Genomic DNA, 17,467 nt, shown 5'->3' with positions numbered 1-17,467 from the left:
GTGTAGCGCATTATGAAGCGTAAAATATGACAACGGAGACCCCGGACTGTTGAACACCTGAAGCTGTACATCAAGCAAGAATGGGAAAGAATTCCACCTACAAAGCTTCAACAATTAGTGTCCTCAGTTCCCAAACATTTATTGAACATTCTTAAAAGAAAAGGTGATGTAACACAGTGGTAAACATGACACTGTCCCAGCTGTTTTGGAACATGTTGCAGCCATAAAATTCTAAGTTAATGGTTATTTGCTACAAACAATAAAGTTTATCAGTTTGAACATGAAATATCTTGTCTTTGTGGTGTATTCAATTAAATACAGGTCGAACGTGATTTGCAAATCATTGTATTCTGTTTTTATTTATGTTTAACACAACGTCCCAACTTCATTGGAATTGGTGTTGTAGTACGCCTCAACACATTTAGAAAATAAGATTAATTCCCATCTCAAGTGTAATTTTAATGAGATATGTTATATTGGGTTGCTGTCACACACTATTTGTACAACTGTTTGGATTGAAATGACCAACCAAAAAATCATTACACAACCATTTTGGCCACTACTGTGACAGTGCAAATAGTTACCTGTTCTGGCTCGTATACCATCAGGCGATTCTGGTACTGAGCTGTGTTTGTCACCCCACCTGTGAAACAAAATAAAATACTTTTAACAAACAGAAAAGTATTTAAAGGCAAATGCAGAACTGTGTTTTTGTGTGGACTGGATATAATCTGTACTTAAGTAACGGAGCACATGAACACGAAACTTTAAATTCCCAAGTGAACATGGAAGAAAACATGGCTTTGATCTCTCTTTGCTGCTATAATAACTTCCACTCATGGAAAAGTATTCTATGAGACTTTGGAGTATGTCTTTGGGATTTTTTTTGTCCATTTATCTAGTGGAGCCTGGAAAACCTCATCCTAGGTCATCTCAAACTCACCCAACTATGCCTTGATTGACTTAGCTCGTTTGACTAATCACATACATGTTGGTAATCTTAAGAATTTTAGATAGCTGGGATAGGCTCCAACACGCCCGCAACCCTTGTGAGGATAAAGCGGTTCAGAAAATGGATGGATGGATGGATTTATTATTCGACTGGTAGGTGTGCTTCAATACCGGAAAGTGTAGCATGAAGGTCACAGTAATACATGTGATACAATGCACAATCCATATTAGTGTTTACCTGAGACCCAGAGCAGGTTTTCAGCCACACAGCCTGCGTGACATGAAAGCGAGCGGTCGAAGGGTTGCACATACATCCACTTATTCTTTTTAGGACAGTAGCGCTCTACTGAGGGTAGGACCTGCCTCAGCTCGTTCCTGCCGCCCACTGCATACAGGTACTGACCCAAAGCACCTAGTACAAAGTGTTCTCTGCAGGCCTTCATGGAGGCTATCTCAGTCCAGCGGTTTGCCCTGGGGTCATATCGACAAGCAGTCCTAACTGCACATGTCCTCCCACTGGTGTGCTCCATCTCCCCACCCACAACAAAGAGGAAGTTCCCCATTACAGCCACACAATGGTGGCTGCGCCCAGTGGTCATTGGTGCCAACTCGCTCCAGTTCGATCCTCCCGCCACACGTATGTGCTCCTGTGCAGTTGGATTGAAGTAACGCAGCTCCCGGACTCTGCACACCTCCCGCTTTCTTCCACCAGCAATGTAGAGGGTGAGGGATTTGAAGCGAGGCCTGGTACGGGCTGACTGGTTAAGAGGCTGTGCAAATTTGGCATGGTTGTAATCCAGGGCTTCATCTACTAGAGCCGCAACAGTGGAGCTGGACTGCACCAGAGGGTGGCTACAGGCTAGGTGATGCAGGGTTGAGACGTCCATCAGGCCATAGCGGACATGTTGCAGAAGATCTTCAGTGTACTGGTAGCGGCAGTCATGTTCCAACCACATGACAACAAACTAAAAAAAGATAACACAAAAGCGTGACGAAAAAGGTAATGATATGTAACCATACAGAGACAATTATCAAGAAGCAGAAGAAAAATGTCATGCATCAATTTTTATTAGAAACAGGATCAGTTCTATTGCCAAGTTTGTTCAACTCACAAGGCATGTGTTGCTGGTTGTTGGTGTCACTTAAGCACTATACACTAGAGCAGGGAGTGTATAAGATCCCAAAGCGTGCGAGTTGGCAAGCAGCTTCTCCAGGACCATCACGCTAAACACAGGAGCCCCACAAGGGTGTGTCCTCAGCCTGCTAAGTTTGCGGAAAACACAACGGCGGTGGCCCTCATTACCAATAAGGATGAGGACATATAAACTAAAGATATGGTTGTAGACTTCAAGAACAGCACCCTCCAATTGCCCCCGACCATCGACAGTGCTGCTGTTGGAGAGAGTGAGGAACCAGCTTTCTGGGGGTGCTCATCTTGGAGGACCTCTCCAGGAACACCACATCACTGTCCAGGAAGAAGGCTCAGACTTGCCTCTACTTCCTCCGCAAACTGAGGAATGTGCCGAGTTTCACCCTCCATCATGTGCTCCTTCTACCAAGGCACCATTGAGAACATCCTTACTGGCTGAATTGCTGTGTGGTATGGAGGCTGCACTTCAGCCTGACTGAAGACTCTGTAACCCAAAGTGAATACAGCCAGCAAGACCATCGATGCTCCTCTGCCCCAAACAACAGACATGTATCTCTCCCGCCTCCCCCACAGAGCCATCAGCATCGCTGGTAAAACCGCCCACCCATCATACACCTTCTTCAGCCTCCTGCCTTCAAGGTTTAGGTGCCATGAGGCTGTTAAGATGCTGAACTCTGCCACCCTTGACTGGACTATAATACCCACAACATTTTACCGCAGTTGCGCTCTAACTCATAACTCATAACTAATTTGCACATCTGTCTGCGTTCAACTGCAGACATGCTGCTACACATTGCACTCCACCTTTATTGAGCAAAGGCACCCATTTTACATTAGACAAACCACACGGCACCCCAACCAAACAATAATGTCACAATAAATATGAATACTGAAATAATAATGTTCTTGTCTCGATTCACTTACGAATAGACTTCCTCAGTGTGAATTCTGGATCTGTTTATCTGTACACAATGTTCCCGTGGCACCCCTGATGAGCTCTCACGGCACCTGAGTGTGCCATTACCCTCTGGTTGGGAATCACTGAGCTAAAGAATCCAGAACTACTCCATTGTGTCCATAGCCTGTTCATCGTTCTAATTTTATACATCTTTTGCACACATATTTTTATCTTTGGTCGTTATATATTGTTACTTTGTTACGAGAGAGAGAGGGAAACAACATTTTGGTTGTTCTGTATATCGTTAATATATCGGGAATTTACAATATTTTTAAAAAATCCTAACATGGTAACAGTAACTTATATCTAATCAGAATATTAGGTACATCTGTACATTTGCTATTGTTAATATTTCGGTGCAACACTGCAAACTACAACTACAACGATAAACACACCAAATTGTTAAATAGATGTCTTGCAGTGTCAATGAAAGTGAGCACTATGCGAGGTTAAGAATACAGCTCTTATATTGGATCTCGGTTGTGCATGTCTGATGGTGTACATTCGCCTGTCTTTCGTGCAGGCCGCATGGGTTGAGTTCCCACTCAGGGACAGTCAATTTAACTGTGAATGTTTGTCTGTCGCTATGTGCCCTGTGATTGACTGGCAACCAGCTGGGATACGCTCCAACTCCCTGCAACCATGCACAGGATAAGCGGTATAGAAAATGGATGGACGGATGGATGAATAGTTGTGCATGTGTACATAATGTTGTGGCTTGTATGTGACTCATGAACGGATTAATCTCTTACCTAGTTCACCTTCCCAAAAAACAATATTCCCACACTTATGACAAAGTGCGGTGACGAAACGTATGGCATCTCTGACTAAAGGGGGGGAAAAAAAACTTTTAACTTTGTGCTGAAAAGTTCACCTTGTAAGCAGTCACATAAACTGATCTGAAATGTTACCCTTGCTTTGAAGAGTTCAAAAGCGACGGCGCTGTACAGCAAAGCAAAGACAGGCTCCCTATTCCCATTCTGAACCATCGCTGTTGTCTGGTGAGACCATTTATGCTCCTGCTGCAGTTTGCATAACAGCCTGGCATCCCAGTAACGGATGCTGTCAACTTTCTCCTCCACTGAGCTCTTTTCCATCTGGAGAAGACTGGGTGCACTGTGAGGATCGTGTTCATCCAGCCTGGACTTCTGGAGCACACAGAAGTGGACCAGCACCTCTGCAACTGAATACTGGATAACCTCACAAATTGCCAGTTTTGTGGTCAGGGAGCTGTGTTTCTGACCTGGAGCCCTGCAGGGAACAGTTCTGACACTGTTTCTCTGTGCACTGCAGGTTTCATGTACAGCTCCAGTTCTCTGATGGCCCTGCCATCATCAGCTTCATCAAGGATGATGATGATGATGATGGTGAAAGGCAGGACAGAGGAATATGAGAGGAACCACCTCATCAACTCAGGAAGACAAAGGAGCTGGATTCACAGGCGCAGCCAGACCCCATCAACAAAGGTGAACATCCATGGAAAGATCATTGAGAGACTTGGACTCTTACTGTATCTGGATGTTCCTGAAATAGGAAGTGAGTGCGAGGGGAGAGCTATGTTCTCTGATGGACAATACTCCCACTAAGTGCAGGACGCCAACAAAGCACTGAGCAGCTACAGCATAAAGGCCTATTCTAGTTTATTCCTCGACAAAAATAAAGAAGTAAAGAAATCCTCCCTTCTTATAAGAGGAACTGCAGTCCTCTTTAAATTCATGTTTTGCTTCACATTCCTTGACTTTTTAAATGGAATTAATTCACACTGTATGGATGACAGTGGCAGGCAGCTAATTGTTCCCTATTCAGAATCGTAGCAAATAATAAGGGATGACATCATGGCAATCTGATCGGATGCAGCGGTGTGTCTATTTGCATGAAATCATTGCTCTCGTATTGATTTTGTTTTGTTCATTATACTTTGGAGAAAAAGTACAATATTTTGGTATAAATAAGTCTTGAAAAATCCCTCTCCCAGCCTAACCAAGATGCAAGTCGTGTTCTCAGTTCATATCCATTGCAGGATTATTGTAATGGTAAAACAATCAATTTATGACACATTTGTGGTAATTCTTGATGCTTCGCACCCACGAAAGACAGATTAAATAATCAATTACTAGTCCTTGAGTGGGTACGTTCAAAACATCATAAACATATAAGAAAAACAGTAAAAGAAGGCGAACACACTGGTTAATGAATAAAAAAGTGCAGTGGAGATTTGAAGGGAAGAAACAATGGCTCCTAATCATAATTATTTTTCAAGATAGCTACAGGCTATTATGAAAGACTCAGTCAAACCAACACAACATCGAAAAGTCATGACTGTAAATATCCACAGGCACACTCTTTTGTTTAATGCAGGCGAACTGGGTAATTGAACTTGAGAGCTGTGGAAGGTTATTTAGCTGCTGTGAGGTGTGAATGTGGGCAAGATGTCTTGGAGATTACGGATTTCATTATCACATACGCAAAGTGATTTTGCTGTGAAGACGACTTCGTAGATTATACATATTTATATGCAATATCAGTCAAATTGTGTCACTGCTGAGATGACAGACACGTGGTAAAGGTGGAAAACTGCAACAAACACACACATCATTTTGCGGCAACTGTACTGTCTTTGCCGTCGCTCACCCCGCTTTTCTCCTCTTCATAGCTTGGAAGTGACAGCGTGTGTGCGTGTGTACGTGCATGTGTGTGTGTTTGCACGGCGGCAGCTGACTGTGAAGGTCACGCTGCATCACACAACTTCCTCAGGGCACAGAATAAATCAACTGCTTCCGCTCCACGCTGAAAGAGCAAGAGCGTGTGTGTGTTTGTGTGTGTGTAAAAAGGGTAAAGTGAGGGAAAGAGATAGTGAGGGAGAGAGGGGAGGGAAGGGGGTGAGCTACATGAAGGCAGAGCAAAGGATGGCAAGAAAGAAGAAGGGAGAACAAAGCCAGAGAAAATGTGATTTTCTGAGCGTGAGAGTCTCTAAGAAAACTCAGGGTGACAATGATTGACAGCTGAGCTATATCGGTCCAATATTGGTGCGTCCACCCCCGCCTCACATTTTCGGACGATGGACCCCGCTTCCTGTCCGCTTCCGTCTGATGCTCAAATTAACCTTCTGGGCGCAGTGAAGGAGGCCTAAAGCAGCCTAATCAGAGACTGATTATGGCGGCGGCGGCTGGTTAAGGGGTCAGCGTAATTGTGCCATCAGAGGCCTGATTGTTTTCAATCAGAAGAGCGGGCGACTGACAGCTGGGGGATTGGGGCCCTGATGGAGGCGCGGAGGGCCTAATCAGAAAAGAGAAGGGGAGAAAGAGAGAAAGGGAGCGAGGGCGGTGGAAGGAGGGAGGGCACATTGGGGGGAGGCTGATTGGCGCAAATGAACAGTCAAAATGGCAAGTCCTCACGCCGCACAACCGCCTCACGCCACAGCCTACGCACACACCTTGACACTTCATGAGACAGGCACACACACCCATGCTTGCTTGCTTACACACATGCATGAATGGATGGCAATCAATCACATACACATTCAGAAAAAGACCATTGTGATTGCAGGTCAACACAAACAAACAGTAAATGAGATGCAGATGGCAGTGTTTAATTTGTTCTATTAGCTGTGCGTTTGCCTTGTCTTGTGTCAATCGTTTCTAGTTGTGTATTGTCTAGTTGTGCACTAAGATGCAATTAGCTGTGACATTGCTCCTCATTTTTAGACATTGGGGCGGCTTCATCAAGTGAATGAGAATGTGGCATGTGACCTCAGGACCCCTGGTTTGATTCCCTTCAACATCATTGTGGTGTTGGCAGTGGGAGTGAAGGAGTCAAATGCAACCTTCCTAGGTGTCTAAATGCAATAAATGTATGTTGAATTGTTTTCTTTCAAGGTCTAAGGATTGTGCACTTAAGTTGTCACAGTCTTTAACCTTTAAATGTTGACCTCTGACCATTTGTTCTTGCATGTTTTTTTGTGATTGTGAAAAATCCATCCATCCATCCATTCTCTTAACCGCTTATCCTCACTAGGGTCGCGGACATGCTGGAGCCTCTCCCAGTTAACTCTGGGCGAGAGGCGGGGTACACCCTGAACTGGTCGCCAGTCAATCGCAGGGCACTTTCAAACAAACAACCATTCGCACTCACTGTCACACCTGCAGGCAATTTAGAGTCTTCAATTAACCTACCATGCATGTTTTTGGGATGTGGGAGGAAACCGGCGTCCCCGGACAAAACACGCAGGCATGGGGAGAACATGCAAACTCCACACAGGCGGGGCCGGATTTGAACCCGGGTCCTCAGAACTGTAAGGCAGACGTGCTAACCAGTTATCCGTCGTGCCGCAGATTGTAAAAAATGCATCATTAATTTCCATCTCTGTGATCTGTATTGCATTTTATTGTGCATCACTGTCCATCATCTTTGATCCTTTATCAGGAGCCTATTATACTCGCCCCCTAAAAGTATTGGAACAGGGAGGACAGTTCCTTTATTTTTGCTGTGGACTGAAACAATTTTATTACAACGATGAAGATGAGACAAAAGACCAACAATGGAGCTTTTTTTCCATGTGTTTCCATCTGAATCCGATACACAATTAATAAAACCACGTATACAACAGTATTGGAAAAGATAATAAAATTAGGCTGAAGTGAATAATGGTGGCACAGGCTGGCGTTTGCTTGGTCTCTCCATGCTTGCGTTTTCTCCAGGTAGTCCATCTTACGCCCACATCCCACATTATTTAGTTAACTGAAGACTCTCAATTGTGCTTGGGTGTGAATGTGAAAGTGAACGGTTGTTTATCTGCATGTGCGCTGTGATTGACTGTACTAACCAGTCCAGGGTTTACATAATCTTTCGCCCAAAGTCAGCTGGGATAGGCTCCAGCTCACCTGTGACTCTAGTGAGGCTAAGCGGTAGAGAAAATGGATGAAGGGAATAAGACTTCATATTTAGATGCAAATATTTTGCTTGCAGTAATTGCACACTTTGGAATTCTTCACATCAGCCACTTTCAGCTGCTGTTTGTTTTGGGAGCGGTTACTCCATTTGTCCCCTCTTTTGCAGGTAAAATCCATGTTTTGTAGGGTTTAAGTCTGGAAATTTACGGGGCCAGACTAAAGCTGTCCACTTTTTCTCCCGATGAAATATTTTGTTATTTTGGAAGTGTGTTGTGGTGTTTTGTTGTGCTGCGCGATCTCCCAATCAGTTTGGTTATATCTTTTTTAAAATGGCAGACAAAATGTTTCTTCATTCTGTTTGCTTCTGCCATCACCTGTTATATCAATGACGATTAATGAGCCCAACTCAGAAGAGGCATTGCAGGCCCAGGCCTTAACATTACCTCTACACAAATTCTAAAAATGTCAATGCTCATTTCATTGCTTTTTGGCAAATCCCAGCCTAGCCCTCCTCTTCATCCTGCTAATAAGTTGTTTGCGAATTCTAGTGAAGAATCTGTTCTTTTGTGAATGAAGTCTTCTGCAAACAGTGTATGATACCTTCAATGCTGGCCTCCGGAGGTTGTTGCTGATGTCACTACCATTTGTTTTGGGGTTTTACAGCTCTCACAATGTTTTGTCATCAACTGCTGTTGCTTTCTTTAATCTACATGTTCGACATCTATTACTTGATTCACGAGTGTTTTATTTCTTCTCCAGGACATTCCAAATCCTTTTATTTGCTATGACCAATTTTTTTGCAATGGCTCTGACTGATTTTCAACCTGCTTCACAATTGCTTGTTTTTCACCCATTGATAGCTCTTTGGTTTTCATGTCCGTTACACCTCTAACTAGTATAGTTTTCACAGGCAAAACTTACATCTTAAAACGAGCAGAGACTTTCAGCGCTATTCATTGCTTAAATGATCAATGTAATAGGACACACCTGGACAACAGGACACACCTGTCAGTCACGTTTCAGTACTTTAGCTCACATGAAAACTAGGTGGATCCCAAAAAAAGGTGCTATCTTCTAAGTTGTGTTTCAGATTCAGATGGAAATACCTGAAAAAGAATATGTTTATCTCTTGTGTCATATCCATAGTTTGATGTCAAACTTAAACATTTTCAGTCTACAGCAAAAATATTTGAGGAGAAGAGTCTCGATCAAGGTTACAGAACTTGTGATCCATCTCATTTGCTTACATCCCCTGCTTATATTTTGAAAAATGACAACTTGAGAGTCCCAACACACTCAGATGGGAATGTCGGGCAAGGGCGCCCACTGATTCTGCATAATGTTGAGTTGCATTTTAGTAATTATCGTTGTTATATTAATGACAGAATATATGAGTGTCATTTTTTTTAAATGATAAGGAAGCAAAGTATCTGATTGAAATTTATATTTGTGATTTTACGGGTACAGGTACATGAACACCCACACACATTTCCATACCTTCCATATCTCTTCTTCACTCAGCGAGGTGAGACGGTCACTCTTGAGGACTTCCTTGAGAAGGCGAAACGGCAGCTGCAGGGCCTCCTCCTGCCGCGTCTGGCTCAGCTCAGAAAGGTGACCCACCAAGAAGTCCACCGCAGCCTCCTCCAAGGAAGGAAGGTGGAAGAGGTCAGCCACACGGTAGAGCTCTAAGTAGTTGGCACTGCTCATTTCCTGCAGACACGCAGAGAGAGGGTTTATATTCCGGGACCTTTGATGGCCACGCAAGGAAAAACTGAGTCAACTGCTCTTAAACACATAATGGACTAAACTATTTTGTACAATAGAAGGTAAGTATGCTGAATGAATGGCCATCTCTTACCATGCTAAAATGTGCTATTAGCATCCATTCAGTACAACATGCTTACAGTAAAGCTGAAGTTCTATTTAAGAACAAATACTTCCCATTCCCATTTGCCAAACATTTATTATAGAGCGCATGTGCTTTATCAGACTATCCACAAATGTGCAGTTTTTACATTAAGCATAAACTGATTTCAATCTCACAGTGTAATGAAAAAGCAGTGAGGGAGAAAGGCAATAAGTGTTGGGGCGAGAAAAAAAAAAAAAAAAAAAAGATCAAAGTAGTTTGAAAATGTGGGATACGACTGCCACCTTCTGGAATCAGTGAATACAGCAGTGTAAATCCGGAATGTTGTACAGTACTGCATATACAGTACGGGGTAGCTGTGTAGTACCTGCTAATCATGGATATATCCTTCACAGGATGCACTATAGTCACATTTTAATGTATTTTATTTTATTTGAATTCATGAAATGACAGTTATTATGACTGGTGTGCTTTTAATTAAGTGAATAAACTGTACACAGCAAGAATGGTTTTGATCGATTTAGTATTCACTGCGTATCATTATTCACAATTATGGTGGTAAGCCAGAGTGACACGCTACTCAATTGGATTTTTAATGCCAGTATTGATGCAATGCGCACTCGCTAATCAATAGTAATCATTCGACCTTGCCTCCTACTGACACCTCTAATGAAACATCTGGTGCAACTTGAGTCATATGTAAGTATGCGTATGTGCGTTTATTGTTACTGACATTAATAAACAATGACTTCAGCGCGTCGGTTTAAAATGATAAGTGCTGGTCCTGTGTCCCTCCATAACACTGCGAAACCACCAGATGTCTCGCAAGAGCAATATTTGCCATCGGGATTTAACCGAGAGTAAAACATGCATGATAAACTACAGTTGTGTATTTTAATGGGGTGACCAGTGTTTCTGGATACACTGACCTTGTACTCACACATGCAAGTATTTAAGAGGGGAATTTTTTTTAAATGTGTGTTATGCATCTGAGAGGCCATTACAATACACATAGGAATGGCTCTAACATGAGGAGAGTAACAACGTCTGAACTGTCCTATGTGATAAAACACAAGTCCTGAATAAGTACCTAATCTGGACTGAGGTACAGTAGGTGACATGTACCCGCAATTAAGAGGAGCAGGTGTGCATTTCTATTACTATTCATCATGTTTTGCGGACATACGTAGATCGGTTTCCACCATCACTCATGGGTACCTTTGGCGGTTTGAGGACCAAAAATCAGGTCCCCGTTTGGGAAACAATTTGAAACTAATCGATCCACTGTTCTTGACATACCTGTGCAGTAGGGCTCCGCCCACCCATATAAAATCACCAAATCTCCCCACTTCTCACACCTGTGGTTGATTACTTGTCCTAATGAGCCCAAAGCAAACATGGTGAAGCAGCATTTAGCTATTATGCTGCACACTAATTGAAGAAGTTGCCAACAGAAGTGACGTCAGCCCCAAGTGTGAATGTTTTTAAGTCCAGGTTAAAAACTTCTTCTTTTTTCCTCATGGTTTTTAGAGCATTTCCCCTTATAAATGATATTTCTTGCCCTTTATGCTGTTTTAATTGTACTTTTATTTTTCTCTTTGTTTTAAATGTTCATAAGATGTTTTTTTGTTTTTGTTTTTAAATGCTTTTAATTATGTAAAGCACATTTGAGTTACCTTATGTATGAAATGCGCTATATAAATAAATTAGCTTTGCTTTGCTAATGAAGACAGGGAGAATTTTGCTCACAATTCCCATGTCATGGATGTCTTTAGAGTGTTTAAAGACGCCTAAGAAAGTGAATTCATGCACTGTGCAGATTTTGTTGGCCTCGTGGCGACATGTTCGAAGGTCACCTCGTTAAATAGTGTGAAAGACCTCAATGGCCCACAGATGTACATGCAGGTGGCTTAAATTGTCAACACCATAAGACAGTAAGACAGGAGATAATGAATTCATTATCCCAACACTAGCCAACAAAATTGGGCACGCCTTTCGTTAAGCCTCAAGGTTTAAGCATGGACAATGAAGACCTTGTTAATAATGCCAGTACATTTCAAGAAGTCCACCGGGAAATGTGGAATGAGTTGATTATGGCTACAGCGCTGAGAAACATCCAGGAGTGAACTATCCCCATGCTAATGCATTTTACTGAAGATGTCCAGCCAGGTGTGTCTCAGCCAGATGACTCTCTTCAACCTGTGGCAGGAGGCGAGGTTGCGGGCATGCCCTTTATCTGCATTTTTGGCCATAGACACCGCTGATCCCCACACAGACTTGGACTGGGTGCTCTCGCAGGTGGAGAAAAAGCTTTGCTGGCACTTGTGTCGGGCGAAGTGTGGCCATCCTATCCCAATTCGCCTGACCTCCAAAATGATGAGTGCATTACAGCTCCATTTGGAGCAGAAACAGTCCTGTGGTGTACTTCAAGACAACCAATACCTCTTTGCAAGACCAGGAGCACTGACCCATATCTTTGGTTCAGACTCACTGCAATGAGATGGACCAGCTAACCAATTTCCTTGGGCATTACGTAAGAGCCCGTCAAGAAACCTATCGGCTCCCCGAGAAGCCCATGCAGCTTGCTAAAGTCAATTTAAGTTTTGATGGCACTTGAACAGGGATGATTAGCGAAGTTTCAAGGCCAGAACTTGGATCAAATTTAAATACTTCCAGATTGTGGGTCATTTTAATTTTTTACAATATATTTGTTTTTGGGTCACCCAAATAAGCTGTACTGAGAAATGATTCCAGAGAAAAGGTTATTGACAGTGATGAAGAATAAGTGGAGGTTGAGGCCAAGTTGAAGACTCACTGTCAGTTCGCTTCCTGTTGATGGAATCAGTCAACCTGGAGGTATTAGTGCAGTTCAGTCATTCAGTGCTGAGGCCGAGGGGGAAACGTCTTTGTCTGGTCGCGATCTGTCGATGGAGTCGGTCCAGCTAGAACAGCTGGCAAGGACACCACCACACAAGGGTAGAAAGTGGTAGTGATGGCCAGATAAAGCCTTATGAAGACAAAGTTTTCCATCCAACTGGTTCACAAAAAGGTTCATTTCTCGAGGCTTCATGTGCACTACACCCCACCTACAGGCAAAAACCTTGATTGCCATTTGAAATACTATAAGTGTAATGCCTTTCAACACTGTCCACATGGATACTCACCAAAATTAAACACTATAATTAGATCTTGTGGGATTAATTCATGTAATCTGTTTATAATCATTTGTGGTTAATGCTATGGTACGAAATAAACAAATCCAATAGGACCTGGTAAATTTATGTTATCAATTTGTATATACTATTGTAGTTGTGGCGGCACGGTGGCCTCACAGTTCTGAGGAGCGGGGTTCAATCCCCGGTCCCGCCTGCGTGGAGTTTGCATGTTCTCCCCGTGCCTGCGTGGGTTTTCTCCGGCCACTCCAGTTTCCTCCCACATCCCAAAAACATGCATTAATCGGGGACTCTAAATTGCCCGTAGGTGTGAATGTGAGTGCGAATGTTGTTTGTTTGTATGTGCCCTGCGATTGGCTGGCAACCAGTTCAGGGTGTATCCCGCCTCCTGCCCGATGATAGCTGGGATTGGCTCCAGCATGCCCGCGACCCTAGTGAGGAGAAGCGGCTCAGAAAATGGATGGATGGATGGATATTGTAGTTGTATCACAGTTGTAGTGTTTACAAAAGATGTGAAATTGTGTGCTGGTGAATGCTTTTTTTAAAATGAAGAACCTATTTTGTGCTTGTATTGGCTTGGATATATACAGATAAAGCCTTATGAAGACAAAGTTTTCTTAAAGTTATTATTTTATTTTTTTCCAATTTAATTGTAACTTATTACACTCATAATAAAGCATTTTGCCAATGTTGGGTTATGTGAGGTGTCGCTGCACTTCTAAATCTTTAATTTAATTTAAAAAAAATGAGGTCATAACTCCAAAACCAAATTGGAGAATAACACAAACTTAACTAAACTAAAACTTAACGAAATTATAGTCGTAGCATATTTCACTACATACAGCCATATGATGGGTGATCTGTTATTTGGAGAGATCTACTGGTACTCAAAGCGTTGCCATACATGGGAAACTTTTTTTTTTTTTTTAAGCAGAATCGATGAATAAAAAATGTTACAGGAAATTGACCAAGCTCCAACATGACAACTACCACGCTAAATTACCGGGGATCCATTACACTTTTTTTCTGGTTTGTTCATTATTCGCGCCAACACATGAACCACTTCTCAAAACAGCAAGGCGTTTTGCAGCAAGGCTTCACAAAACAGCAAGGCTTCACGCGTGATTCGTCATATACCAACATGACATCAGTTCATACGTCCTCCATAAATTAGTTCCTGGATTTATCAACACACACTTCGAGGCCTCGGGACAATTTGTCCCATCACTTAATGCCCGGGACGGGAAAAGTGTTCAATTCTATGTTGATAATTGTATTAGACTAGAAAGAGGAAAATGCAATCTGTATGATGTCAAGCTATGTCAATTAAAGGTTTATTCAATGCAAGTTCGGCGTGTAGTACTATTATTTTAATAATTGTGTGCCAGGCCGACAGAATGACCGTATCCGGCGAAGAAGCGTCATTGAAACATGGGCCCCAGTGTGGAGGGACAACAAAAAGCAATATTATACACACAAGCACATTCATGCACAAATGCACCGCTAGTGGTGCACCGGCACCAGCCCTTTTGCCCTGAATGAGAAAAGTGTCCTTTCTGCTGGAGCCTATTTTTTTTCTTCACTGATTAAGATTTAGGAAGAAAAAAATACCCTCTCTGTCATAAATTCCCCCCATAATTGTTTTGATATACAGTAATCCCCGTTCCATCCCTGGGGTTACGTTCCAGAACACACCCGCAATAAGTAGAGAAATACCCCTTTTAAATACACCCGAGGCTTATATTTTTTCTTTAGCATTTATGGTACTTAAAATGCTTTTAAGGTCTTTAAACACACTTTTAAAACAAAACAAACACATTTAAAGATCCATTGAAAGAGAACAAAAGCAATAGACAACACAAAAATATTGTACAAACAGTTTAAAAAAAGAGTAACAACTGTAATAACACTTTTTTTTTAAAAAAGAAATCTGCAATATAGCGGGTCCGCGAAGCGTGAACCGTGATGTAACGGGGATTACTGTAAATAGCCCATGTTTTTCTACCTGAATGAGGTAGTGGGAGCAGATGCTGAGGAGCTCCAGCAGCTGAAGGTGGCTGCCAGCAGACAAAACATCCTGGATCACTGCTGGCTCCAGCACAATCTGTCCACACAGAAGATTGTTTTAGTCATATGTGCCATAATAAACCTTTACCGTATGTCTATGGGCAAAGACTCTAAATTGCCCGTAGGTGTGACTGTGAGTGCGAATGGTTGTTTGTTTGTATGTGCCCTGCGATTGGCTGGCAACCAGTGCAGGGTGTACCCCGCCTCCTGCCCGATGACAACTGGGATAGGCTCCAGCACGCCCGCGACCCTAGTGAGGAGAAGCGGCTCAGAAAATGGATGGATGGATGGATGTCTATGGGCAAGAAAAAAAAAAATAGAAATACAGAAAATGTTGTCGTTTAATGATTCAATCAAAACTAATTGTCATGATTTTGTTTTTACAGCATCAAAATGGGAAATTAGCTGAATATAGCCATCCATCCATATATTGCGTATGCTCATTAGGGTTACGAGTGAGCTGAAGCCTCTCCCAGCCCACCATGAAATGGTCGCCAGTCAATGGGACGGCACTTGCGGTGACAAAAAACTATTCACACTCACATTTACCATAATTTATCGTGTATAATGCGCATTGTTTTGCCCAAAAAATTGTCAAAAGTCAATAGTGCGCATTATACATAGGTATAGGGCAAATGGGAAAAAAACGTTCACATTTTATAAATGTATGCCGCCATCTAGTGGTTATAAAAAAGCTGTACACTTTCATTCCAAAACGGCACCACCCCCTAGAGGTTATGAGAATGGTGTACACTTTCATTCTCATATGCCACCGCCACCTAGTGGTTATAAAAAAGGTGTAGCCTACACTTTCATTCCAATATGACAGGGGTATGTATAAGTGCATATATGTACAGTTGTGCTCATAAATTTACATACCCTGGCAGAATTTGTGAAATATTGTTGTTTTCTTTTTTTTTTTTTAATATGACTGCTAACTGAACAATAACCATCATTAATTTATTTATGGTTATGTTTTGTTTGATGATGATGGTTTTCTGAAATGCTTGACCGTTTAATTTGAATCCCATTAAAATAAAATTAAATGTATTTTGCCAGGTCTTTCATGTTTTCGTTACAGAATTGTACCCATTTTACAAATTCTGCCTGGGTAATCAAATATATGAGCACAACTGTGTGTTTTCTAATTTACTAAATAAAAGTAGGGCTGTGAATTTCAAAATAAGAGAAAGTAAATAAAAAAAGTATTACATCTTCAAGTAAAGTGCTTAACTTCATAATAATTATTTGAAAAAAACAAAACACAGATCATACTTCAAGTTTTGATCATATGGGTAGAAGCCAAATCATGCATTGTAAAAATGCATTATACATAGGGAGAAGGGTTTTCCAGAATTTTGAGGTCAACTTTGGGGGTGCGTATTATACATGGGTGCACATTATACACGAGAAATTACGGTACATCTAAGGACGATTTAGACTCTTCAATTAAAATTACAATCTAATGTTTTTGGAATGTGAGAGAAAGCCGGAGTGCCCAAAGAAAACCCTCAACCACAGAACTGTGAGATGAACGTGCTCACCACTCGCCCACCATGCCCACCTAACTGAATAATTATTATTTTTTTAATTGTGTTTGTGATGAACCAGGCATGTTCAGTCATACCAATCTTCATCTCTACACTGACTGCTTTTGTAAACTAGCTCTCCTCTTTTCAGTCATATTGTGAGTGCAAGCGAAACACGTCACTTTAGGATGCGCTTTGAACCACAGAAGTCGCAAAGAAAAAATTATATCACAAAAAATTTACTTGATCAGTCTAGTTGAATTTAACAATAAAACTTGATCAATCGCCCAGCCCTACTTGGAACAGAATGTTCATTTTTAGTAATTGTAGCAATTTGTCCCAAACAAAGTTCTAACACGAGACGATGAATCTGACTGACTCCTGTTCTTACTGTTTCACCATGACATCAACATTTGCATAAGAGTTACTGATGCCCTTCTTGAGCCAAACATTTGTGATGATGTCTGTGTCCGCTTTGTTCTAACATAATACGTACAGTAAATGTGTAATGTAAAAGTGAACAACAATGATGGATATGTCTAATGGGCTCAATCATCTTTAGCACTGAGGTAGAATTCAAATAGGCTGCAGACTTTGGGGATTAGACTATTGTACACACTTGTGTGCTGTCTTTGGTGGTTCTTCGCTCTGTTAATAAAGTGCAAGTTATTTCATGCCCTATTAGTTTTTGCACCTGCTGCTATTTTCGTTCATGATTGTTCATCTGTGTTTAAATGACACCAGTTTTGTCCTATTTCAAGATGCCTCGTTATGCTTTCCAAGTGTCTGGGTGGACTATGTCAGTGCTCTAGTTTGCATTAACTGGGTTGGACTGTGTCTTGTTCACGTTTAAAAAAATGCCCTGATTCGTTTTAATTAA

General features: G+C 41.9%; 1 protein-coding gene across 7 annotated transcripts in view; it reads right to left on the bottom strand.

Annotated features, from left to right (window-relative positions):
• Positions 1 to 17,467, bottom strand: part of klhl32 (kelch-like family member 32) — a 52,331-nt gene that overhangs the window by 11,552 nt on the left and 23,312 nt on the right. For 3 of the 7 annotated variants that reach the window (XR_009788959.1, XM_061776536.1, XM_061776535.1), the window contains exons 5-8: positions 14,997 to 15,095; positions 9,446 to 9,661; positions 1,190 to 1,916; positions 585 to 643 (exon numbers count right to left, since the gene is read on the bottom strand). Coding sequence is in view for 5 of the 7 variants with exons in the window: in XM_061776536.1 (XP_061632520.1) it covers positions 585 to 643; positions 1,190 to 1,916; positions 9,446 to 9,661; positions 14,997 to 15,095 (1,101 nt within the window). In the remaining 2 variants the exon portion in view is untranslated. Of the gene's footprint in view, positions 1 to 584; positions 644 to 1,189; positions 1,917 to 9,445; positions 9,662 to 12,633; positions 12,770 to 14,996; positions 15,096 to 17,467 lie in introns of those variants that run through there. The other 4 variants (XM_061776538.1, XR_009788960.1, XM_061776537.1 and 1 more) reach the window with 4 other exon arrangements.

Source organism: Phyllopteryx taeniolatus, chromosome 6 (assembly GCF_024500385.1).
Source record: "Phyllopteryx taeniolatus isolate TA_2022b chromosome 6, UOR_Ptae_1.2, whole genome shotgun sequence".
NCBI lineage: Eukaryota > Metazoa > Chordata > Actinopteri > Syngnathiformes > Syngnathidae > Phyllopteryx > Phyllopteryx taeniolatus.
The sequence above is the reverse complement of the archived record's forward strand: the minus strand, read 5'-3'. Positions and strand labels throughout refer to the sequence as shown.